The sequence below is a fragment of the Arachis hypogaea genome, chromosome 10, assembly GCF_003086295.3.
Source record: "Arachis hypogaea cultivar Tifrunner chromosome 10, arahy.Tifrunner.gnm2.J5K5, whole genome shotgun sequence".
NCBI classification, from domain to species: Eukaryota; Viridiplantae; Streptophyta; class Magnoliopsida; order Fabales; family Fabaceae; genus Arachis; species Arachis hypogaea.
In genome coordinates this window covers 114,862,715-114,888,239 of record NC_092045.1, presented here as the reverse complement: position 1 = coordinate 114,888,239, position 25,525 = coordinate 114,862,715, and the positions used below count along the sequence as shown (strand labels likewise).

The 25,525-nt window shown below is 24.9% G+C and overlaps 3 protein-coding genes across 3 annotated transcripts; 1 reads left to right on the top strand and 2 right to left on the bottom strand.

Annotated features, from left to right (window-relative positions):
- Positions 1-1,135: 1,135 nt before the first annotated feature.
- On the bottom strand, positions 1,136-7,831 carry LOC140172843 (protein ZINC INDUCED FACILITATOR-LIKE 1-like). Its single transcript, XM_025768973.3, has 17 exons — positions 7,573-7,831; positions 7,206-7,246; positions 6,273-6,333; positions 5,850-5,952; positions 5,100-5,202; positions 4,947-5,000; positions 4,790-4,852; positions 4,386-4,435; positions 4,212-4,287; positions 3,926-4,105; positions 3,769-3,856; positions 3,598-3,683; positions 3,148-3,255; positions 2,521-2,565; positions 1,978-2,066; positions 1,520-1,563; positions 1,136-1,324 (listed from the first exon to the last, which is right to left on the bottom strand). Exons 1-17 carry the CDS (start codon positions 7,715-7,717, stop codon positions 1,236-1,238), a joined length of 1,425 nt encoding a protein of 474 aa, XP_025624758.1. The 5' UTR covers positions 7,718-7,831; the 3' UTR covers positions 1,136-1,235.
- A 2,062-nt stretch (positions 7,832-9,893) lies between these two features.
- On the bottom strand, positions 9,894-18,388 carry LOC112716922 (protein ZINC INDUCED FACILITATOR 1). Its single transcript, XM_025768971.3, has 17 exons — positions 18,056-18,388; positions 16,486-16,526; positions 15,703-15,763; positions 15,463-15,565; positions 15,238-15,340; positions 15,072-15,125; positions 14,410-14,472; positions 14,237-14,286; positions 14,049-14,124; positions 13,406-13,603; positions 13,082-13,169; positions 12,895-12,980; positions 11,953-12,060; positions 11,823-11,867; positions 11,640-11,728; positions 10,851-10,894; positions 9,894-10,233 (listed from the first exon to the last, which is right to left on the bottom strand). Exons 1-17 carry the CDS (start codon positions 18,234-18,236, stop codon positions 10,130-10,132), a joined length of 1,494 nt encoding a protein of 497 aa, XP_025624756.1. The 5' UTR covers positions 18,237-18,388; the 3' UTR covers positions 9,894-10,129.
- A 4,612-nt stretch (positions 18,389-23,000) lies between these two features.
- On the top strand, positions 23,001-24,660 carry LOC112716920 (protein CYSTEINE-RICH TRANSMEMBRANE MODULE 7). The gene is made up of 3 exons (XM_025768970.2): positions 23,001-23,324; positions 23,458-23,653; positions 24,245-24,660. Exons 1-3 carry the CDS (start codon positions 23,270-23,272, stop codon positions 24,291-24,293), a joined length of 300 nt encoding a protein of 99 aa, XP_025624755.1. The 5' UTR covers positions 23,001-23,269; the 3' UTR covers positions 24,294-24,660.
- The last annotated feature ends 865 nt before the right edge of the window (positions 24,661-25,525 follow it).

The window sequence follows — 25,525 nt, the reverse complement described above, 5'->3', positions numbered from 1 at the left end:
TTGAAAAAATACTCAATTTGGTCCCTAAAGTTACATTCGAGTCTCAATTTAATCTATAAACTTTTCAAATTTTAATCATGTTAGTCTCTGCAGTGGTTTCCATCCAGAGTCAATTGAAAGTTTAGGGATTAAATTGAGGCAATTGAAACTTCAAGGACTAAATTGAGACTCGAGTGTAACTTTAGGGATCAAACTGAGTATTTTGTCGATTATGTTTTTAGTTTCCTTGTGATTCTTGATGATCTTATTTTTATGATATTGCAAAGGAAATAGTAAGATTGAAAATGAAATCTTTTTTTTTTATTATTTCTGTTCGTGAGAAAATAAATTATTTACAAAAACATAAATCAATTATTTATTATTCAAATAAGCTTTCCATTGTGTTTAAGTGAGGTAGAAACATCAAATTAATTTTTTTATTGCACCCATTCATGGAAGTTATGGTGTATTATTTTGAAGCATTGGAATTTCAATTGAGAAATACTAAAGTACGCATTTTTTATTTATATTATTCAATATTTTAGACTAATATTTTATTTTTATATTATTAGAATTTATAGTTTAAAATTTAAAATTTAGGATTTAGTTAACACTTAATACGGTAATTTTTTAATATTACATATAAAAATATATTTGTTGGTTAACTATTGATTTAAAATGATAAATTTTGTTAATCATGTAGCATTGTTCATTTTAATTTTTGCATCCTAATAATTACTCCTATTAGTAATGATTGAAAATCTCAGTTTATTTTTTTAATCATTCTCATAATATTTAAATTATTGAAAATTAAATATATATTAATTTTTAAAACATAAAACATAAAAATTTGAATTTTTCTTTATTTAAAATTCAAAGAAAATTATATTAAAACATTACCTAAATTCCTAAATTTGATTATATGCTTTTCAAATTTCAATACTAATTCACTCTAATTGAGAACTCAGTAACTGAAGTCTCAATAAAATTAGATAAAGATATCTAAGCCAAAATCATACAAAAATTAAACATTTCTTCATTATGTTTTCTTAGCTAATAATAATGACACCATCAATAATAATAATAATAATAATAATAATAATAATAATAATAATAATAATAATAATAATAATAATAATAATAATAATAATAATAATAATAATAATAATAATAATAATAATAATAATAATAATCTATGAAGAACTCAAAATAAATGCAAGTGTTAATTCTAATCCCATTGCTTGCACAAATTAAGTTTACTTCTTTACACTCAAGAATGGTTTAAACATGAGCAGCACCCCAACTCCTTCAACAACATTAAGGATAAAGAATACCATATGCGTCCCTATTATTTAAAAAAAATGAATAAAAGATTTGTTAGCATAAATGAACCACACATTTAAATTACAGATAAATTATTTATCTTTTATTTATTAATATGTCAAACAAAAAGACCTTCAAACACATTATATGATTATTATTATTATTATTATTATTATTATTATTATTATTATTATTATTATTATTATTATTATCATACCAGGGAGAAAAGAGGCATCTAGTCGCTTCTGAGACCAAGTTAACCTACATGATAAGAAGAATAAAATAAGAAAATAATTATGAAATTCCATGATCCAAAATATTTCACTAATGAAACATTTGTAAACTCCAATTAGTTACAATAGAAACACACTAAAAAAACAAAAGAAATTACTATTAGAATATTTTGTATTAGCGACAGATTTTTTTGATAAACTTTTTTGAATTAGTGACAGATATTCTTCTTAGTGACAAATTAATGACGAATAATATCTGACGATATGAGTTACAATATAAACACACTCCAAACAAAAGGAATTAGTATTAGAATTTTTGACATTAGCGACGCATTTTTCAACGATTTTTTTAAATTAGCGACAGAAGTCGTCATTGTTAGTAACAAAATTAATGACGAATAATATCCGACGAAAAAAAAAAAAAAGTGAAAGGGATACTCACAATGCACCACCAGCAGCTGGGCCAATTGTTTTGAATGCAGACATAGCAGTCATGGCAATGCCATTTGCTGCCCCTCTTTGATGTTGTTCCTGTTCACAAATATTACCACAATCTCACAAGGATGGTATTTGAAATTAATAAAAAAAATTGAAAATTGTTTTATGTAAATCAAATCAAATTAATTAAAATAAAAAATATAATTTTTTTATTTGATTTATGATTAGTTATTTTATCTGGAATTTACAAACTTGATTCAAATCTTTATTTAACTTTATAATTTTAGAAGTAAATTAAACATTTGACATATATATATACAAAAGAGAAAGACAGATAATTGATTTTATTTTTTTTTGAATGGACATTGAATTTAGAAATGAAATTTTTTATTTTTAATTTAAATTCCAAACAAACTATTTGATTACTGTCAAAATATTTCTGTCTCTGATCTTTTAATTGGCATTCCAAATTAAACATAGTCAAATAAAACTAATAATCTCCACATTACCAGAAACAAATAATGTTAACAATGAAATGCTAACTTACCACTGCTCTATTTTGCAGAATGAACAAACCGGTTGCAATTGTTTCCTATCTCCAACAAAACAAACTCAATTAGAAAATAGGGATGTATGTTAAACTATCCTAGCTCTTTTTTTAATTTCTGATAATTTGTTCGAAAAACAAAGTGTTTTTTTATAATTTAAAAATCCTATTCTATCTCCAACTATTTAAATAATTGTTCTATTCGGTCTCTTATACATTAGCAGCTAGTCACTTTTTTATAAGACCGTTTAGACCAATTATTGTTTAAATAGTTGGAGATCATCTAAACCAATTAATTGAACAATTAAGGGCCAATTAAAGATTTTTCGAATTATGGAAGGTTGCTGGTTAGGACCTGAAAGAATATATACTCTTAATTATTTTGGTTTTCAATAGTATTCTCGAACTCGACAGGCCAATGACTAATCTGTCGCGGATCAGAGTTTTATTTAAGAGTTTATATATAACTGGTCAATAAGTTACTGTTGCACAAGGCGGAATTCGAATTTTTGATACTTATTTAAGCAGACTAATGAGCTAACTACTAGACCAACCCAACTTAATTATTTAGCCTTAATTATATGTTGCCGAAAAATATATAAGAATTTGTTGTTGTTTTTCACTTACAGTTGCAAGACTTTTAAGAATGGAAGCAGAACTTATAACTGCGTAGAGTGTGAAGCCTGATAACATTCTCATGAAAGGATAACTTTGCAACAATGGTATACTTAACACCTGCATAATATAAAATACAGCTTACACTTAAATTTTTTAAAATTTGTACACATAAATTAATAAATTTTATTTATTAAAACGTAATTTAATATTTATACTAATTAAATAATAATAAAAAATACTAAAATTGCTAATCGAAAAATTTTTCGCCAATAATAATAATCGCAAGATTTGATTAAAAGAAGATGAAAATTCAGGTAAAATCGACTTCACGTGATGTTAATATTTGAAAGTCGTTAGATGAAAATTTAGTCAAATCAGTCAAATCATCTAATGACTCTCAAGTATCAACTTCACGTGAAGTCGACTGCACTTGAGTTTCCACCTTAAAAGAAAGCTAACCGCTGTGAGACGAGCAAGAGTAACGGGCCCACAGGCTTTTTGCACCATTGGGTATAGGCTTAGCTGGTATATTATAATAGCAATACCTGAATAATAATAATAATAATTAAACGGGTAATTAATAAGTAAATTATATATGCATAAGAGCTATGCATATGTGAAAAGATGTACCTGAAATTGCAAGAACAGTACCAACATTATCAGTTGTAAAATTCAAACCACCCAACCTTCCAGGACTAACAGCCCATAATGAGAATACCTAATAACAACAAACTTCTTATATAATAATAATAATAATAATAATAATAATAATAATAATAATAATTACCTCTTGATAAGCAATGTCATGAAGTGAGAAAACACAGTAGACAATGACAGAGGACATTAAAGGCCAATTTTGGAAGATACTTTTTTCTTCTTCAGCTTCATCATCATTATTACTTCCACCTTCTAAAGCTTCAGCTTTATCAATGGATTTATTGTTATCTTTGTGGTTGTGAAGTGTCTCCTATAGTGATCATTGCATTCACTACTTGAATTCAATATTTTATAATATTATTTGTGACTAATTAATGAACAAAATATGGCACAAGTTAATTAATATACATACATACCGGAAGCCAAATGCATGCAATTGCTACCACAAATGCAAAAACTGATATTATGAAGCAGGGTAAGAAATATGGAAACCTACAACACAAGTTATTAGTAACATATTGAATTATTCAAGTTTATAATTAAATAAAAAAAAAACTAGAAGAAAAAAAAAACCAAAAAAATTCACTTACTTATCCCAAAAGGAATTCTTTGGAAATATATTTGGGTATTTCTCTACTGGCTGTAATACAGAAATTTTCAAAATATTAGGAACACATAATAATGTGGCATAGAATAATTAATCTTAATTAAAGTTGTTCTTTTTAATAAATATGCAAGGACAAAAGTCACTTTTTTTTCAAATAACATATATGTACAGAAGTAAATAATAATGTTACAAATAATTCTGATTTACAGCGGTTTATTCTAACGATTTTAAAAAACCGCTGCTAAAGATTTAGCAACGCTTTATTTTAAGGCAGTTATTCAACTGTCGCTATTATTATCACACTCGGTCGAAATTCTTGTAGTATATGTCCACAAAAATATGTTCAAATATATAAATAAAAAATAAAAATAATTATATATTAATTACCTGAGCAAGATAACCTCCCAATGCTGGTCCAACGACTAAACCTACTCCCCAAGCTGCAACAACCTGAAATTATATCAAACTTAAACTAATTAATAATTATTACTATGATGATGGATATACCAACTTCTAAAAATCATGTTTTATTAGTGATACGTACGGTTGAGAGCCCAATAGCTTGGTGTTCTTCTCTGCAAATCTCAGTAGCATAAGCCTGTTCATATGTGATTTCTAATAATAATTGAGCTTTGAATATACAAAACAATAATGAATATAATAATAATATTGATGAGTAATAAGAAAGAAATGGTACTTTTATTGGTCCAAGCAAACCATTTAAACTTCCAAGTAGAAATCGCATGCTAATAGCCATCCAAAGATTTGTGCTGAGCCCAAATAATGTGTTGAATATCACACTGCATGCAACATTACACTTTTTAATTTAGATGTGATTGGGGTAACAGTATAGTACAAAGTTATGGAGTGTATAAATACTTTACGTAATTGTGGTATCAGGAATAAAAATTAGACTGTCCGATTTTTGAGAACACAAATTGGACTTCCCGATTATTTTCGCCAAAATTTAAATTTTCTCTTTCACACTAATCGGACTGTTCAATTAGTAGGCTTAATTTTTTTTACAAAAAATCAGATGATGATCCGATTTTTTCATCATTTGTTTCAGAAAAAGCTGTCCCACATCTATGTCTATTGTTTATCACCCACATTTTTCACAACAACGCACAACACATACATGCTTCTCATATAAAAAAAAATGAGCCTGCAACATTATTAGATTGTTATTTGTTTGATAGAAAAGTCATTTGATTTCTTTAAAGATATTTAACTTTCTTTGCACTAATTAACACCACTATTTAGTAATAATTAGAGTACACCAAATATATAAATTAAACATTTAATTTAAGGTGAAGAAAGAATAAAAAGTTAATTTAACTTAAAAAATAAATAAACTTTTCATTGCTGAACAATCACATTTTTTGTAATAGAATAATATCACATTTTTATAGAAAAATAATCAATTAAATTAATTATATATACTTACACAGTAATAACACCGAAAACAATAACGGGTTTTCTACCATAACGATCAGATACCATTCCCCATAATATAGATGTTAGAGCTCTCCCCAGCATGAATGAAGATCCTACAACATTTTTTAAATTAAACATAATTAAAAAATATAGTATATAATGTATAATATATCATCCTACTATGCTATAGTGACTATAGTAATTATAATATTTTAAAAATATTATTAAAATTAAAATAACACTTTCTAAAAAATATTATTAAAAAAATATTAATTTTAACAACACTTACATAATTATCGAAATTATTATAAACATAAGCATATTAGAATCGACTTATATAATAATAATAATAATAATAATAATAATAATAATAATAATAATAATAATAATAATAATAATAATAATACATGTAAGTTAATTAGGATAATCGTACCCACATAACCAGCATAGGAACTGATATCTTCCTCTCTTTCTGCAATATGAAAATCTTTTACCTAAAAATATTAAATATTTATTAGTAATACGTAGAAATTGTTGTACGATTTAATTATTAATGTCCGTTAATTAATTTATGCAATATTTCATCGGAGGGTAAGGTGTCATATATATAAACACAAAAAAAAAACTTTGATGTAATCATAATAATAAAAAAAATGATTAGCATTGCGGCCAGTAAAAATAAAGAAAAAGTAATGTACTAATGTGACACATAAAATTATTTATATATTCTTACCTATTTATTAAGATTTGGAAGAAAATTAATTTGGTATATAAAAAATTTTATGATAAAAAATTTTATGATAAAAAACTTAAAAGTTGAGTAAATATTTAATTCAATTTTTCTGTCTATTTTTACAAAAGGTTGCATAATCTTAACAAAAGTTAAATAATAAATGAACTCCTAATAATTCTCATTTTAAGATATATTAATCATTTCCTAATTAAAATCGAGCTAGACATACATTCATGAATTTTTTTTTTTGGCCTCGGTATGAGTAGTGCTAGGGAGCCAATGGCCTAAACGTACATTTTGGGTTCACCAAGATTCGAACTCTTGACCTTCTGGATCTGGAACTCTAATACCATGTCCTAAAATCACTCATTCAAAAAACATAACCTGATAGGACAATGTAACACTAATAATCATATCTCTAATACTTTCTAAACCTTCATTGTACACATTATACGCTTAGGTCATTAGCTCCCTATACTTTCTCTTCATTATAAATGGGACCTCCAAAAAAAGATAAGAACAACGTTACTTCATTATTATTAAATCAGAGCATGCTTCACATGTTGTTGGAGGTACACAAAATTCAACTTTTTTTTTTCAAAAAGTAGAAAATAAAAAATAAATTCAACTCACCATGAAATAAACAAATGGAAAGAGAGAACACACAGGCAGCGCTGCAACAAATAGAAGAAAAATTAACTAAACACATCATAAACTCAGAAAAAATATCCATAAAAAAACTCCAAAAAAAATCAAATCAATTTGAAAAAAAAAATTTCATCGTCTAATCATATTCAATTTTTTAAAATAACTGCATCAAAAAATTAAATCTTTTAAAAAAATTCATTTAAATTATTAGAATAAAATTAAAGACGACATATATTTAAACTTAAATAAAAATTCAAGTACAGTTAAATTTACCGTGAAACAGAAAAGAATTAAAGCAGAGAAAGAAGAAAGAACTGAAGAAAGTGATGAGAAGAGAAATTAGAAAGCTTACTTCCACATAAGACTGCAAGCCATATATAAAGAAGATTCCGAATTGAGATTCCATTTGTGAGGTGTTTGGCTTTGTCAACCTTGCAACCAGGGCAATTCTCATAATACACTTCTTCTTTCTTCACCAATAATAATGCTTCTTCCATTGATGAAGATTTCAAGAGTAACAGTGCTGTCAGCTGTGGACTCACCTTGCTCTCAGATTTTTATAGCACCAATCATGCAACTCTACTCTTAATAATTGTTAAGTAAGGTCTATTTATTTATTTATCTCTATAGATTTATTAGATTTATATAATTTAAATATTTATAAGTAGATTTTTATATTAAATAAAAAAATTTAATTATTTTTTTTAGTTGCTATATTTTAAAAAAATACAATAATTTTACAATATTTATTTCTAAAATGTTTCTTAATTTTATTTAAGACCAAATATAATAATAAATATTTTGTATTTTAATAAAAATAGTTATAACAAAGATTTATTAGAAAAGATAAAATAATAAAAAATTATTATTTATCAATACTTTTTTTTTTAAACTATGGATGATGATGTGTGAATTTTGGTATATTTGACCAAGTAAAACTTTTATTCAAACATGGTTACCAAATTATTTGCCTTCGTAATAACGGAAGTGGCAGCTGTATGATACTATGATTATATCCACGTCACACATTTGTGACATGACAAAAATATTTCTGACTTATGTCCATTTTTTTTGTTAGTAATTTAGAGAATTTGAGTTTGTAAAATGTCTATCTTGGTTAACAACATGTTGACTTAGCTTAAACAAACGTAAGAAAGTCTCAATGGTCATTTAAAGTAGTTAAATTTATATATAAAAAAATATTATATACACAAAAAGTTAGTTAATTAAATATTTAGAATGATCATTTAAATTCACAATTTTTATTATTTTAGTTCTTTAAATCTAAAATTTACTATATTAATTCTCGAGATTTAACTTTAGACACCGACCAATTTGGTTTCTGAATCTTTTCTAGAGTTGAATCAACAAATGAAATACTGAGTTCATTCTGATTTGTCATACTAAACACATGACTAATAATATTGTTTTATTTTGACACTTAAATAATAAAAAAAACGATATTATTTTAAAGAATAAAAAAAATAAAACAGTTTACACATTATATAAATTTTATTTTATTTTTTTTAAGTGACAAAATGAAACGATATCATTTAACACTGTATCTAAGATGATAAGTGAGAGACAGCACATTATTTTGTTTGTTTACTCAGAGTTAAAAAAATCTAAGAATTAATATAGTATCTAAAACTAAATTTTAGAAATCAGTCTTATAAATTTTGAATAAAAAAAACTAAAATGATATAAAAAAAATATAAATCTCAAAGACCACCGTAAAATTTAGTCAAAATTAGTCATTAAGTTAATAAAACATGCTAAATAGGGACATTAGAGTTCAATTAGGTCTTAATACAAAAGTTAGACAAAAATGGCAAATAAAGACTTCATTAATAAAAATAAATTTAAAAACTAATGAGTTATGAATCAAAATTAAAGGTGAATTAAATTTAAGAAACAATTTTAAGATAAGACACAACTATAAAATCCCAATCTAATTTTTTTACTGACCAAATGTTTAAAGAACTTTGTTTAAGAAACCAAGCTACCAATCGAAGACTTCTTGAATGCCATCTCAGAGTCTCACATGTCAATCCTTGTTGCTGACTCAGTGACACATTTCTGAGACCATTTTCTTTCAATTTTTTTTAATTATTCTTTAATAATTTAGACTTTTAAGAGTTTAGAGCACGTGGTCCTCTTTACATTACATTATTGATTCATTAATATGGTGTTCTGTTTCTCATCTTATTATTACATTTTTACCCCTAAACCATAAAACTCATGCCACCTTACATTCTGTTCATGGCCTCAAAATTGGCAGCACAGTAAGAAGATTTTTGTCATGTTAGGCTTCTTTTATGGTAAGCATTAATTTTGTCCTTAATTAATATTTTTATTTGCATTTTAAATGGTTTAAGAGTAATTTAATGTTATTTCAATTTTAACTTTATAAAAAATTATTAGTCAAGATAATGATATATACAAAAAAATATAAAATATTGCATCTAACAAGTTTTTATGATATTATAATTACCAATCAATTTTAAAAAATAATTAAAAAATAAAATTTAAAGATATATATTCTCAATGTTTAAGAATAATAATTTTAATTTTATCCATCATAATTTTTCTTATATTTTAGATTTATTCTTAAGATTGTAATCACTGTGGATCTAACAATAACTTATTAAATTCCGTCAATACGAAAAAAGATTGGGTAATATGATTATTAGATAATAAGAATAAAAAATTAAAACATGTAACATGTAATAATGTAACAATATACATAAAAGTTAAGATTTCTTAATCAATGTTTAACTCCTTAAAATAATCATATGACTAGAATTACTAACGCTTTGTTAGTAGTATCTCCCAGTCACCATGAATGACCAATAATAGAATTCAAATAAGGCATTAATTAATTAAAATTGATAAGATAGCATAATTAATTAAGTTGTGGGTGTGTTCTTCCTTATGGTGAGGAATGGTGTAAATAGTAAAAGCACTCCAAGTCCCATAACAATATTCAGGATGAAGAACAACATATGAACTCCTGCAATTACATGTCAAACAAACCAACTTGAGTTATGTCTTTAATCAAATCCTTTTAGTTAAAACATATGTACTTATGTTATTATAATTTGATTTTTTTTTTTTTATCAAATTCATCTGTTGTATCTGAATTTCAAAACAACTAATTAGAAAGGCCTATTCAAAGAGTTGGATTGGGCGCTTTTGAAAAAATTACTTATTTTTTATTTTTTTAACAGATAAATATTATTTTATATTTGGATAATTTTTTTTAAAATTTTTTTAAGTATTAAAAATGTTTTTGTTTTTGTTTTTTTTTTTAAACAAGGTATTATAAACTTTTAGAAAAAGTAAATAATTTACTTTTTTAATAAAAGTATTTTTTAAAAGACGTATTTAAATAAATTTTAAATTAAATAAAAATACTTTATTTAAAAAAAAACTTTTTTTACTAAAAAAAACTAATTCAAACTAGCACTTTAACTATAATCAAAAGTGCTTCAATTATGATTTTTTTATATAAATTAAGAAAACTAAAGAATTCTAAACATTATAGAATATAATCTCGATGTAATAAATTTTACTCTTTTTATGAGCTCAAAAATTAATTTAGTTGAGTTGAGTGGAAGAACATCATACCTGGTAGAAAAGAAGCATCCATCCTTTTTTGTGACCAAGCTAATCTGCACCAATACCAGAATAAGAAAAATTAGAAAACTGAAACATTAATTAATTGATCAAAGCAATGTGCCATATTTTCCACACTTTGTTTTATATTGCTTCATCTATTTTTTGAAGAAGGTATATTTGTCAATTCACTATTTTTTTAACATGTTTAATTAATAGATAAACTATAATTTCATATGAGAACCAACAATTTCTAACCATAAAAACAAGGTATATTAATTTAATATTGGTTTAATTAATTTATTGGTCCTTATAATTTTATTGAATTTTCAATTATGTCTTTATACTTTTTTTTCAATTGAGTCTCTATATTATATCAGATTTTGTAATTAAGTCCATACCGTGACAAAAAAAAATAGAATTAACAGAATATTCCGTTAAACAAACCAAATATGTCTAACACTTTACTAAATATTATATATAGTTTAACTGAATATTCCGTTAATTTCAATATTTTTATCATAGTAGAGACTTACTTACAAAATTTGATATAATATAAAAACATAATTAAAAATTCAATAAAATTATATAAACAGAATAATTAATTAGATTCGTTCAATAAAACTATCGCAAGTGACCTGAAAATTGTATTTTTAGACACTGAACTCGAATTTATTTTCAATAGTTTTGTCGAAAGAACCTAATTTCTAGTAGAACATCAAACGAAATTAATTTAATTTTTTTATAGAACATCAAACGAAATTAATTTAATTTTTATAGAACACAAAATAAAAAACTCACATTGCCCCTCCTCCAGCTGGACCAATTGTCTTGAAGATTGACATAGCAGTCATGGCAATGCCATTAGCTGCCCCTCTTTGATGTTGTTCCTAATTTTTTTTTTAAAATCAACATAAATTAATTAAGATCAAATAATTTGGAAGGAAATAAAGTCAAATTAAATTATTGAAGCCAAGAACTTACCACTGCTCTATTTTGAAGCAGGAACATACCAGTTATAATGGACACCTGAAAGTTCATAAATAAAAAATTAAAAGAAAAATAATAAGATGAATATTGAGTTGGTAAATAAATGAATAAGAGAAGCAGTTACCTGCAGAAGGTTTTTAGAGACAGAAGCAATATTTATGAGAAGGTAGAGTGTGAATCCTGACAACATTGCTATGAAGGGGTAACTCTGTAACAGAGGTATGGATACTACCTACAAATAATATAATCATGCCGCAATATTATTATTATATGCTAATAATATTAATAAATTAAACGACAAATTAAAACAATGAAATACCACTTTGTAACAATTTTCTGAGTACGGTCAAATTATCTAATTTTGATTATAGACTTATGTGTCTTTATACAAAATAATACAAAAAAAAACTATATGTCTTTTATTTTAAATATTTGTTTATTATAAATTAGTCAAAAAATATTCACAAATATCCAATAAGTAAGAATAATCGAATACTTAATAAGTAGTCACTACAAATACAATAAAGATAAAGTATTATTTTGATTCTTAATATTTTAATTAAATTCTAATTTGATTTTTAACATTTTAAACATTCTATTTTAGTTTAAAAAAATTTTAAGCGAATTTAATATTATCTCATTATTAAAGTTAATATGAACAATTAATATATTAAAAATACCATAACATTCGATTTTATTACCTAAGTAAAATCAATTCTCTAATGATCACCAATATAAATAATTTTTTTCTTAGATTTTAAATCGGTGATGATTTATTGCTAAAATTTGAAGTTTTTGAAAAGAAGAAGTGTTACAGATGCGTGAAAATAAAGAGATATAATCTTAACTAAAAATATTGTTAACATTCACAAAATTTATTTTATTAATTATTCATATCATATTTAAAGATGAGACAATATTGACTTTATTTAAAATTTATTTAGACTAAAATAAAATATTTAAAACATTAAAAATTAAATTAAAATTTAACCAAAACGTTAAAACGAAAATAGTATTTTATTTATTCAACAAAAACATAAATAGCCATAAAATAGTGAGAGGTTACCCCAGCAATGCGAGCAAGCCCAATAGGCCCAAAAGCTTTTTCCAATTTTGGGTATACAAAAAGCTGATATATTATAAGACCAGTACCTGAATAAACATAAACATTGTTTATAAATATATGACTATATGATATGAAATCAAATTTGTTCACAAAACATGTTGGTCTCAAATATATATAAATATGTAACCTGTTACTGAAAGAACATCACCAACATTGTCTGTTGTAAAGTTCAAACCCCCCAATCTTCTAGGACTTACAGCCCATAATGAAAAAACCTAACAACCACAGCATCAAGAATATTATTATGAGATACCCTTTCTTTACATGCATTTAGAAACTATATATTACATCAATTTAATTATTAAATATGTAAAAAATGTATCAAATAATGTAGTTTCTTTGATATAATTTATAACGAATAAAATGTTAGTGTAATTATTAGTTTTGTAGAAACTTTTTTTTAACTTATAAAATTATAATGTAAGAATCATATGTATATATAGTTATATACCTCTTGGTAAGCCATATCATGGAGGGAGAACACACAATAAACAATTATTGATGACATTAAAGGCCAGTTCAAAAAGAGGTTTTCATCCTTTTGGATTCTTTTGTCTTTATCATCACACCCGGTGCCGCCGGTTTCTAAAAAATCATCATCGTCGGCGGCGGCGGCAGACTCGATCCGAGGGTGGTTGTGGAGTGTTTCCTGCATGCAGTGATGCAAAAAGTTGAGTTTTGTTTAGACTAATTTCACCTTAAAAGTTAGTATATGATTAAGAGTTAACTACTAATTTGATATTCAAAAGATTCAAATGCTTAGAAAAAGGTATTGAAAAATATTATCGACAAAATAGTTCTCAAATGATTTAAAAATACGATAAAAATAATTATTAAATATTATATTTTTTTATAAGTGACAAGAAAACTTTGAGGATAAAAATATATTTAATATCTAGTTCTTTCTGGCGTATTTTTAAACTTTTTAAAAATTTATCATTAACAACTTTTGAAATTATTTATTTAAGCATGGTAAACTTTCAGATACTATTTTAATAGTATGATTAATACATAATTAAGTATACACTGAGGAAAAAATAGAATAAAAAAGCATTTGATCTTAATGGTAAAAAGTTGAGTCCTCATAGAATTACCGGAAGCCAGATGCAGAGAATTAATACCACAAATGAAAAAATTGATATTATCAATGAGGGCAAGAAGTATGGGAACCTGCAATAGGAACAAAAACAATGTGAAAAAAGAAGTTAAAAAGAAAATGGATTTCTAAATCATATTATATAAAAGTAATTAAAGAGCAATGAGGAAAATAAAATTCACTTACTTATCCCAAATTGAGTTTTTTGGAAATACATCGGGGTATTTCACTACTGGCTGCAATACAAATTAAATTGTTTAAATATATATAAACATATAGAATAAGTTAAAAAAAAAAATTAGACCTACAAAACATGACATTTTGAAAATTATTTGAGATGGAAAGAGAAGAAAATGTACCTGAGCAAGGTAGCCTCCCAATGCTGGTCCAATGACTAAACCTATGCCCCAAGCTGCACTAAACTGAAAATCAGATCAACCCTTCAATCATCATTCATTCATACATACTGCTTTAATTTTCTATTCTGATCCCTTCAAGAGAATGTGACTAAATTTTTAAAGTGATTATTTTAATTTTTTAAATTTAAAATTAGTTATACTAATCTTTAAAATCTAATTTTAAGTACTATATTGGTCTTCAATTTTTTTTTTTTAGTACTGAATCAACAAAATAAATGTTGAGTTAGTATGACCTACCACATTAGATACAGGACTAAACAACGTTATTTCGTTTTAACAGTTAAATACGACAAAAATAAAAAAAGAATAATAGTTTATATGATGTGCAAATCATTGTATCTCCCTTTATTCTTTAAAACGACATCTTTTTTACTTTATTTAAGAGCTAAAATAAAAAATTGTCATTTAATCATATATCTAGCATGACAAGTCAGAACTAATTTAATATTTCTTTCATTAACTCAACGTTAAAAAAAATATGATGCCTGAAATTAAATCTTAAAAATCAATATAATAAATTTTAAATTTAAAAAACTAAAATAATAAAAACTGTGAATCTCAAAACCACTATAAAAATTTAGTCCGATTAATTAGAAGCTTACGGTTGAGAGTCCTAGGGCTTGGTTCTCTTCTCGAAATATTTCAGAACTATAAGCCTGTTAATTAATTCAAATACAACGTGTTAGAAGATAAATAAAAAAAATTATAAATATATTTTACACAATATAATATACATGGCCAAAGGGATCTATATAATTTTTTTTGTACCTTCATTGGTCCAAGCAAACCATTCAAACTTCCCAGAAAAAACCTTGTGGTAACTGCCATCCAAAAGCTTGTGCTAAGGCCAAATAGTGTGTTGAAAATTATACTGAAATTAAGTAATTGATTCATAAGCATAATAATTTCTTTTAATAAAATTTTTAAGATAAAATTAAAATAGAATGAAATATGTAAATTAAATGGACCTTAAACTAATTGAAAGATACTTACACTGCAATAATCCCAATAATTATAACAGGTTTTCTACCAAAGCGATCAGCAATTATTCCCCACAATATAGATGTTAACGCTCTTCCAAGCATGAATGCAGATCCTACACAACAATTATTTTTTTTATTATTATATATAACTTATTAGAAATACAACATTTACATTGTTGATTGGAGCTTAGATAATAGATATTCAAGAATAATGTAAATATAATACTAAAATAAATCTTATTATTCTTACCTACATAACCAGCATAGCCACTTATGTCTTCCTCTCTTTTGGCAATATGAAAATCACTTACCTACAAAAAAAAAATTAATTTTAATTTTTTAATGTTTAATAGTAATAATTACTGTCTTCTCAAAATAAGTATTTTTTTAATATTTGAACAAGTGAGAAAAGAAGAAGGAAAATTTCTATATATTCATCTTTCAAAAATGAATTTTTTACAATGAGATACTATGTTGAAACAGTAAATTAATTTATTGAATTGATAATATAATTAAGGTGAAAATTCAGGTGTAGTCAAATTCACGTAAAGTTGATAGTCGAAAGCCGTTAGATGAAAATTTAATTAAATCAGTCAAATCATTTAACTGCTCAGTTATCAATTTTACGTGAAGTAGAGTGCACCTGAGTTTCTACATATAATTAATTAATAAAAAAATATTAGTCTTATTAGGACAAATAATTAATCATAATTGGCCCGTAAATTTCGGAATTGATGTCCAGACAAATAGTGATAGAACGTGAACCTTCTAGCCAGAATTATTATTAATTATATAAATAAATGAAAGTTCAATCTGAGATTTAGAGTAGAAATTCAAATCAAACTTGAAGACATATAAATAATGTCGAAAACCATGGGATGTACGGATGTTCATGGTTGGATTGGTCAGATATTTTATTAAAATTAATATTAAAAAAATTTATGTGAATAATATATAATAATAAAATGTAAATACATATCATAATTTAAATTTAAAAAAATAAAATTATATATATTATTATATTTAGACTTACCATGAAATAAAGGTAAGGAAAGAGAGATGATATAGGCAGCGCTGCAAAAACAGAGATTATACATCAGAATCAGACAATAAAAAATTTAATTTTTTAATATTTTTATCAGTTTAAAAAAATAAAATAAATAAGTAATGGTATTGCTATATGAACTAATAATTTTATAATCACCATGTATGCAGTACACATAATATATATTAATAATAATAATAAAAAAAGTAATCAAGTATGTTTTATCAAATTCTTTTTTTTTTCTTTTTTTGGTTCAGTCACTGTGCATTTAGCATTGGAGCAGCTAACAACAAATCTCTAATTCGGTAAAGTTACATTTAAAAGAGAGATTAAAATTAAAAGATAAAAGTTAAAAAAATTTAAGAGATAAATTAAATTAAATTTTTGTTATTGTATTGATATAAAATATATTAAATTGAGTTATAAATATAAAAATAAAAAAATAAATTTAAAATTTAAAAAATTAAATAAAAATATTTTTTAGAATAAATGTTATTAAAGTTTTTATTTTTATTTTAAAAATTTTTATTTTTTTATATTCTGGTCCAAAATAAAATTAGACTCATTAAAGATAAAGATCTATCAATAATAGTCTTTTCTATTTGTCCGTTTCTTAAGAGGTCGAACATAATAAGAAGATCAAGTTTTACTTATCTAAATAAGTAACTGCTTCTTCAAATTTTTTTTACTATTTTTATATCCACTAAAAAATAAATTTCAACAAATTTTTAAGATAAAAAAAATGGTTATTCATTCAAAAAGATAGAACTATTTCAAAATGTGGTTATCAATACACTGACTCTCTTTAAATATATACACAACCTAATATATACTAAAAATCTGTTTAAAGCTATTGGTAATTTAAGGTAGCGTTTGTAAGGAGACAGAGACGGAAAGACTGAGATTGAGAGACAGAAACTAAGAGACAGAGATTGAAATAAATCTCAATATTCTGTTTGGTGAAAAGTGGGAGACATAAATTAAAACAAGAATAAAACTCTAATTTAATTTGCACAAATGATAAAATTAGAATTAATTAATTGAAATGAGGATATTTTAGATATAAAATGTTATTAAAGTTTCAGTCTCTATCTCTAAAAATTTTAATCTCCTGTGTTCTTACTTTTTGGAGGTATTGAAATATTGAAATTTTAGAAATAGTGACAGAAATTTTAGTATCAGTGTCTGAACTAACAAATATGATAATGAATCTCAGTCTTCCGATCTTTATCTCAGTACCTCAAAACAAATACAAATTAAACGCAATCTAAGTATTGAAATCTTTTGTAAGTATCACTTACTCCTAATAAAAAACTTAAAAAGTGATACTCAACACCAATATAAGTTAAACACAATCTCAAAAAGAACAAGTCCTAAATTACTATTTTAAGTAACTTTTAAAATAGTTTTAATTTCTGATGATCAAACATAATCCTAAATCTAAATTTTTGGATTTTAATCGCAAAATCTAAAAACAAAGACTATCTAAGAGTCTATATAAAGAAGAGAAGAAAATAGCGAAAACATTGGATATGCACTAAAAGAATGAATGGCTTACAGCTGCATAAGACGACCAACCATATGTTGAAGAGGTTTCGTATGGACATGTCTGTCTTCATCTGTTTCGCTCTTTCCACCTTGCAACCGGGGCAGTTCTCATCATAACAATTATAATTATTCTCTTTCTTCAATAGTAGCCCCTCTCTCTTACTATCATCCTCGTTATGATTCTCTTCCATCTCAACAAGATCCAACACAAACAACAACAAATTATGTTTTATTTTGTGATCGCACGCTTAAAACAAATATATAGACTCAGAGAGAGATCATCTTTTTTTTTTTGTTCAGATTATTAGAGAGATGATCTAACACGGCTATGTACATATATATATATATATATATATATATATATATATGATGAGACAAGAGCAAGCTAATTAGATCACTTTCAAAACGACCCTTTATAATATATATTCTTAGAATAATAATTCTAGTTTTTTTGCTTTATCTCAATAATTTATAATATTAATTGATTTGAAATTAATATTTGTTTTGTTAATTTTTATATTTAAATTAAAATATGGTAACAAACCTATAAGTCAAATTTGGAAGATAATTAATAAATTAGAATAAGAATGGAAAATATTTGCATGCAGTTTGTCTTTGTGTAAAGTTATTAATGATTAAAAATTGTTATATAATTTGATAGATTTAACTAAATTAATATTTAATAGTTCTTAAATATCAATATTTCGTAAACATAAATTTATGTGAATTTTCACCAACAAAAATATTAAGTTGTTTTTGAAAAATCTATTATTTAAAAAAAATGAATAATGATGCATTAAATACTTAAGAAGTTGATATTAATATATAATTTGTAGTTTTTTTTGTCTAAACATGAAAAGAAACAAAGCAAACACTATCCTATATTCGAGCAGATGATTTGCTAGAGATCAGCACAAGGCTTAGACCAAATAACATGATTAGAGTTACTTTTGGCATCATATCTAGATATTCAATCCGTAGCTCTATTTGCTTCTCGGGACACCCACTCAACATGAACAAGCCAAGGACAAGATAAAAGCTCTTGAATCTTGTGAACTAAATCTGTTACTTCAAATGAATACCCACTTGTAAGCTTATATGCATGATGAGCAGAATATCAAGGCAATCCGTTTCACATATAATATCTATCAAACCGCAATTCCAAGCTAAAACCAGCCCCCTTCAAGCAACAAATAATTCACATCTGATGATAGGCTGGGGGGAATACTTCCAAAGCAGCCCGAGATCCAATCTCCCTTAGAATCTCTAATAATACACCCAAATCCTGCTAAATTTGAATCTAGATACAAACTTGTATCACAATTAACTTTAAAACTGTTGCCTACCGGTGGTTTCCAACACAGGTAATTTCGGAGAGACCTAAAGGCATTGTTTCGATTCCTGTAAACCTGTAAGTCCTTGGCGGTAATTCTGACCAAGGCAACAACCTTGTGGTCTGTCCAAGAGTTGTCAGTATTGAATATGTCATTGCACCTATGTCTCCATACCCACCAATGTCCTGCACCAAAAAATGCCTCATTGTTAGTCAAGGCCTTCTGAAACCACTTTTCAAGAGCAGTACCAGTCGTCGAGTCCAGGATACTAGGATCCAACATATGCCAAATTGCCTTTGATCTTTCACAGTCTCTAAAACAATGCTTCATAGTCTCCTGCATCTTGTTACATCTCTTACACATATACGAAGAAGTTAAATGCCGCTTGAATCAAAATGTCTCAATTGGTAGAGCACCATGTAAGCCAAGCCACATAGTAAATTTGAACTTCTCCGAAATGTTTGAATTCCAAAATCAGTTCCAGTTACTATTGGCATTCCAATTTAATGTTTTCTCTAATAACCATCTATAACCCTCTCATGCACTATACTTTCACTGTAGCTCCAACTCAGTTGAATTAGGATATCTCAAATCACAAATAATCTGCTTAATCTCATACGAAATAGGCGTGGTAAGACTATCAACAACCTCCCAAAACACCCCTTTCTACAAATCAACCACTATAAAATCTGATTCAAAAATATGTATATAAGAAACAAGGTTGCACTTTAAAAAAAAACTTTTAGAAAATTATTACACTTTTCTCATATACAAATTATTTAAATAATATTTTTTTTATTTATAAAATATATATATATATTTTTTTTTTCTCCTTTTTTTGTAAGATTAAAATAATATACGTTACCAAAATATATTTTAATATTTATTATAATTATATATATAAATCAATGATAAAAATTATTAGTTGATTTAAATAATATTAATAATGGTTAGCAGTTTATTTAATTTATTTTAATATTTTACCACATGATATCCTGTTAAAAAATATTTAATTTAAGTATTTTATATATTTCATAATAAATCATAAAGTATTAAAAATAAATAAAATTTATTACAATAATAATAATAATAATAATAATAATAATAATAATAATAATAATAATAATAATAATAATACATGCTTGACGTCATTGATTACCTCAATTATTCCCAGTTACTAGTATTATCTGAGTTCTGACGTGTACATCAATATTCTTGTTTTACATTAAATTATATTCTTTTTATTAAATTTGTACATGTACATCACCCATTGAAATAAGAAAATGATGCTAATTAACATACAAATTTATGTATAAGTATTTCATACCTTTTAATTTGGATATAAAAATTATGCTCTTGTTTTACATTAAATTATATTCTTTTTTATTAAATTCGCAATTTTCTTACGTACATTAATTATTTTATTAACTTTTTTTTTCTTAATTAATGTTCTCTCTAAAACTTTATGGTGCCAATATTATTTAGCTTAGTTACATTATTTTCATTTTCTCTTTTTATACTATAATTAAATAAAAATCAAAATATTCATTTATTTGTTTTTGTTATAGAAAACAAAATTCATCTATAAACACTCCTTACTTCTTGTAATTTTTTTAGTTAAATAAATTTTATTTAAATTTTAGCACTAAATATTAACCAACAAAGACTTCGTATTTGTCATCTCCCTCTCTCTGATCTCACCACAATTTGTTTTGAAAAAAAAAAAAGAATTGTTTTCTCTCTACAAAATTAGAGTTTGATTATACGACTTCAGTAAATCATTTTTATTAAAATTTTAAATAATTAGATACAAATATACGAATAGCAATTTAATTTTATAATTATATCTAGCATCGAATCTATATTCTTGAAGCTTTAATAGTTGAATAGTCAATGCAAGTGTCTTGCTGTTGCATTCACTTTCAAATATCCATTTCATCCTTGTCATGCATACAGTAGAAAATTAAGCAAATTTAATAAAAAATAATATTATTACATGATCAATAAATATTATTATTTTTATTAATATTTAATTAATAATAATTTATATATATATTTATAAAAATTTTATACATAAAAAATATATATAATTTATATTTATATTTATTAAAATTTATACGTATAAATTAATATAATTTATTTATATAATTTAATATTTATAATGATCATATAAAAAAATATTAGTCTAAAAATTTCTCTTTAATAAATGTGAGATTGCTAATGAGGCCAAACGGGTTTATGCAATTATAATTAAAAACTCATCAATGGTGGGTGCATAATTGTAGACTGTTTATATGACGAAATTGTCTTCTCAGAAAGTGTTATATTGAAGAAATAATTAAAAAATAACAAGAAATGCATTAAAAAAATTATAATTATATTTTAGTTTAAAATAAAATTTTGAAAATATTCCGAGCTTTAATTTAGACCATTTTTTATTATCTAAAAATTGGGAAAATAAGAGTGAATATTATGGAGAATAATCTTATTTTAATAATTAACTATGTAGTATGTATGTGGGGACGGTTCCAAAGAGGAAGAGATAATATTGAGATTGATAAATATAAGATGAAGCTAACACATTTGAGGTCAAAGTCAAATTGCATTGTATTATATTGCTATAAATTAAGGTATATATCCATAAGAAAAAAGAGAGAGATATTATTGTCCTGCTCTATAATCATTATGTATATGAAATGTAGTTTGAAATTAATAATCTTTGAATATTGAAGATACATTTATCTATAAGAGACTTCTCTAAAATTACCAACCATTGATCTAGAGTTTGGAATCAAGCTTGTCTAGAGATCAGAGATATAATTGGAGTTTTGTGAGAGATGTAACTGTTCTGTGTTAGGTCTCTGTATTTCTATACTTCAAAAAAAAAAAAAAATCATTTGCATCTAGGATTTGAAATTGGAAAGGTTTGTTTTGTTCTTAAATTTAATTAATATAAAATTTTATATATTTTTAATTAACTTCTTTAGGAAAAAAGGAATATGATTTATCAAAAATATTATTTATATATTAAAGTTAATTATTAATATATTTATATATAATATATATGATATAAATCATGATAGTTAATTTTTGTGATTAATTTTGGTGTAAATATAATGTAGTTTATAATTTATATGTGTGAATAAGGATAGTAACACTACGTGAATATGTGGATATTCATTTCGTTAGACGATATATATATATATATATATATATATATATATATATATATATATATATATATAATAATTAATAGTATTATATTATATTTAAATTTTTGTTAAATTTTAATAATTATAAAAACGAATAAAAATGAGATGGATATCATAAAAATAAGTTAGAATTTAATTTTTTATAATTTAGAAATAAAAATAAGATTAATTTTAGAAAAAATTTAAAAAATTAATAGTTTTATTAAAATTTGATCAGTATTTAATTAGTAAAAGTAAAATAAATAATCTTATATTCTTAAATAAAATCTCACATTATTAAAATAATTAATAATAACTAATTAATAACTATAAATTATAAAATTTACTATCCCTTAACACTTTTTCTAATTTTATATAAATTATTATAGAATAGAATAAAATTAAATAGGATAAAAATCCATCCCTATTAGCTCTATTACCATCCCCAAGTGTGAAATGGGTTTACAAGAAAGGAAAAGATAAATAAGAGGGTTGAGGGTTGAGAATTGAGAACTAAACACCTGTTTGTTTTCGTAGCTTCCATGTGTATATGCGAAAACATACTACATACATAGTACATTAATAAGAGGAAATTTCCTGCTCTGTTTAGTATGTTATGTAGCAGCTATAAAATTACTGTTTTAGCCTCTCCTCTTATTCTTATTCTTATTCTTAGTTATTTTCTCTGAAATTTTCAGCATGAGTCAGGCTTACCATGTTAGGCATGATCCTCTCTACTCATCAACCCCCACAGGCAACTTCCCTTTTTTTTTTCTTCCTTTTCTTTTAGTATATATCACATTTTAGAATAATTAAAAAAAAAACAACAATTTTTGTGCTAAATTATTAGTGATTCTTGAAAAATAACTTAACTAATTAACATACAGGGTATCCTACTACGGATCCATATCCTCCTCCACCAGCCAGACAAGGGTATCAAGGATACTTCCACGGAATAGGAGGAGTAGGAGGCTTCCCTCCACCACCATCTGCGGCACCACCGCCACCGCCTCCGCCTCTTCGGCCTTATAACCAATACCCGGAAAACTATGGTAGTCGTTGTCCATCTCTTCTCAGAACCTGGTAATTATATCTCTAATAGTTATGTCGTAATTTGGTCTTTACAACAACTTTTGTGTAGGGAATTTTTTTTATAATTTCATTTAATTTTACTTGAAATCTCTAGCTAGCCATGCAAATTATAGGGCAAGATAATCATTTAAAATTTAAAATAATAAATTTATCATTAAAAAATGTAACATAATTAGTAGGGATTTATATTCGATATATATTTTATTTTCAACAATGCTAGGGAACCAACTCTATATAAGCCAAGAATCAGCCAACTGGTAATCGGATGTTGCTACTAATAGGCACACGGATGTTTTTTTTTCTTGTAAATTGGATGGTTTTGGATATGATTTCTATGTTTCATGTGTTACGCATTAATAAAACATAATTAATTATATAGAATCAACTAATGAATGATCAAAACATCTGTTCTGTGATTCTCTCCTAACACTAACGTGGTCAATAATAATTTAACAAACAAATTAAATTATAAATTAATAAAATTAATTATAATTAATTATGTTGTTCCATTCTTGGCTGATTATTAGTTGGTTTTATATACTTTTCTTTTTATTTTATATTATATTATTTTATTTTGTTCAGTTTGGCTGCTCTCTGTTGCTGTTGCATTTTGGAAGAATGGTGCATATAGAGTAGACACAGTTGGAACCAATGCAAGTGAATATTCAGACACAGATTCTCAAATATTTATAATATAAATGAAAAATAATGTGATAAGAATTATATATTTATATATATATAGAAACAGTAGTGGTACGTTACGAACTTTTTATTTGCCAAAATCTGCCAACTTGAGTTGGGCTGGACATGAAGCCTATCTACTAAATAAAGCCACATCTAAGTTAATCATGGTTTAATCCTAATTTATCACGTGTTGGTAATAGTTGCAGACTCTCTATTGGTAACGTATACTTTTCCATATAGAAAGTATGAGGAGCTAATGGAATATTTGTATAATGAAGTTTTATGGAGTATTAAAGATATAATCATTAGTGTTATCTTTTTCCATTAACTGAAGTTTTTGGAATGAGTAATATCATGATATGGTATTAGAATGCTAGATTCGAAAGGTTAAGAGTTCGATATTTAGTAACTCCAAAATCATTTTAAGCTTTTGGTACCCTAGCGGGGCTCATATATATATATATATATATATATCGGATCATATTAATAAAGTTATATATGTTATACATTAAGGTTTTAATTAGAGAAGAAATGTGATGACTTTGGTGCGTGCGTAGGTGTAATAACGGTAATATAAACCGTATAATTTTAAATTACTCGATTATATATTGTTTTTGCTTAAAATTAAACATCATTTTAATACAGTAAACAAATGAGAAATTTCTTGTAAGATATCTTTATCGAAGTGGTTAGATTTTGGCACTATTTTTGTAGTTTTACTCGTGTAATTGGTTTTTAACGTTTATGGTAAAAAAGTACAAATTAAAAATGGTCTTTAACATGTATTAGAACTTTAATTAGTGTATTATATAAATAGTCATTTTAAAATTTTAGTTTCAAGTTTCAACACATCAAAAACCGTCTTGTAATTCTTACCCATCAAAGGAGTTTTTGTTCGCATTTCTAACATGAATACAAGAGAGTTTGGTTAAAGAGAAGACTAGAAAGTTATTAGTCAAGATTAATCAAATATAATAATCAAGAGTGTTTCTGTTCATAGATTTGGGTATACTTTTGAATTTAGTTTTGTTTTTTAATTAATGATCTAAAATAGATAATCTTTAGATCAAGTAATCAAATTAAACAACAACAATTTATAACAACAAACAAATACTTGCTTAATTTATCAAAATTTAATTGTTTTGGAGCTAGCAATAAACCCCTAATTAATCCCAAACA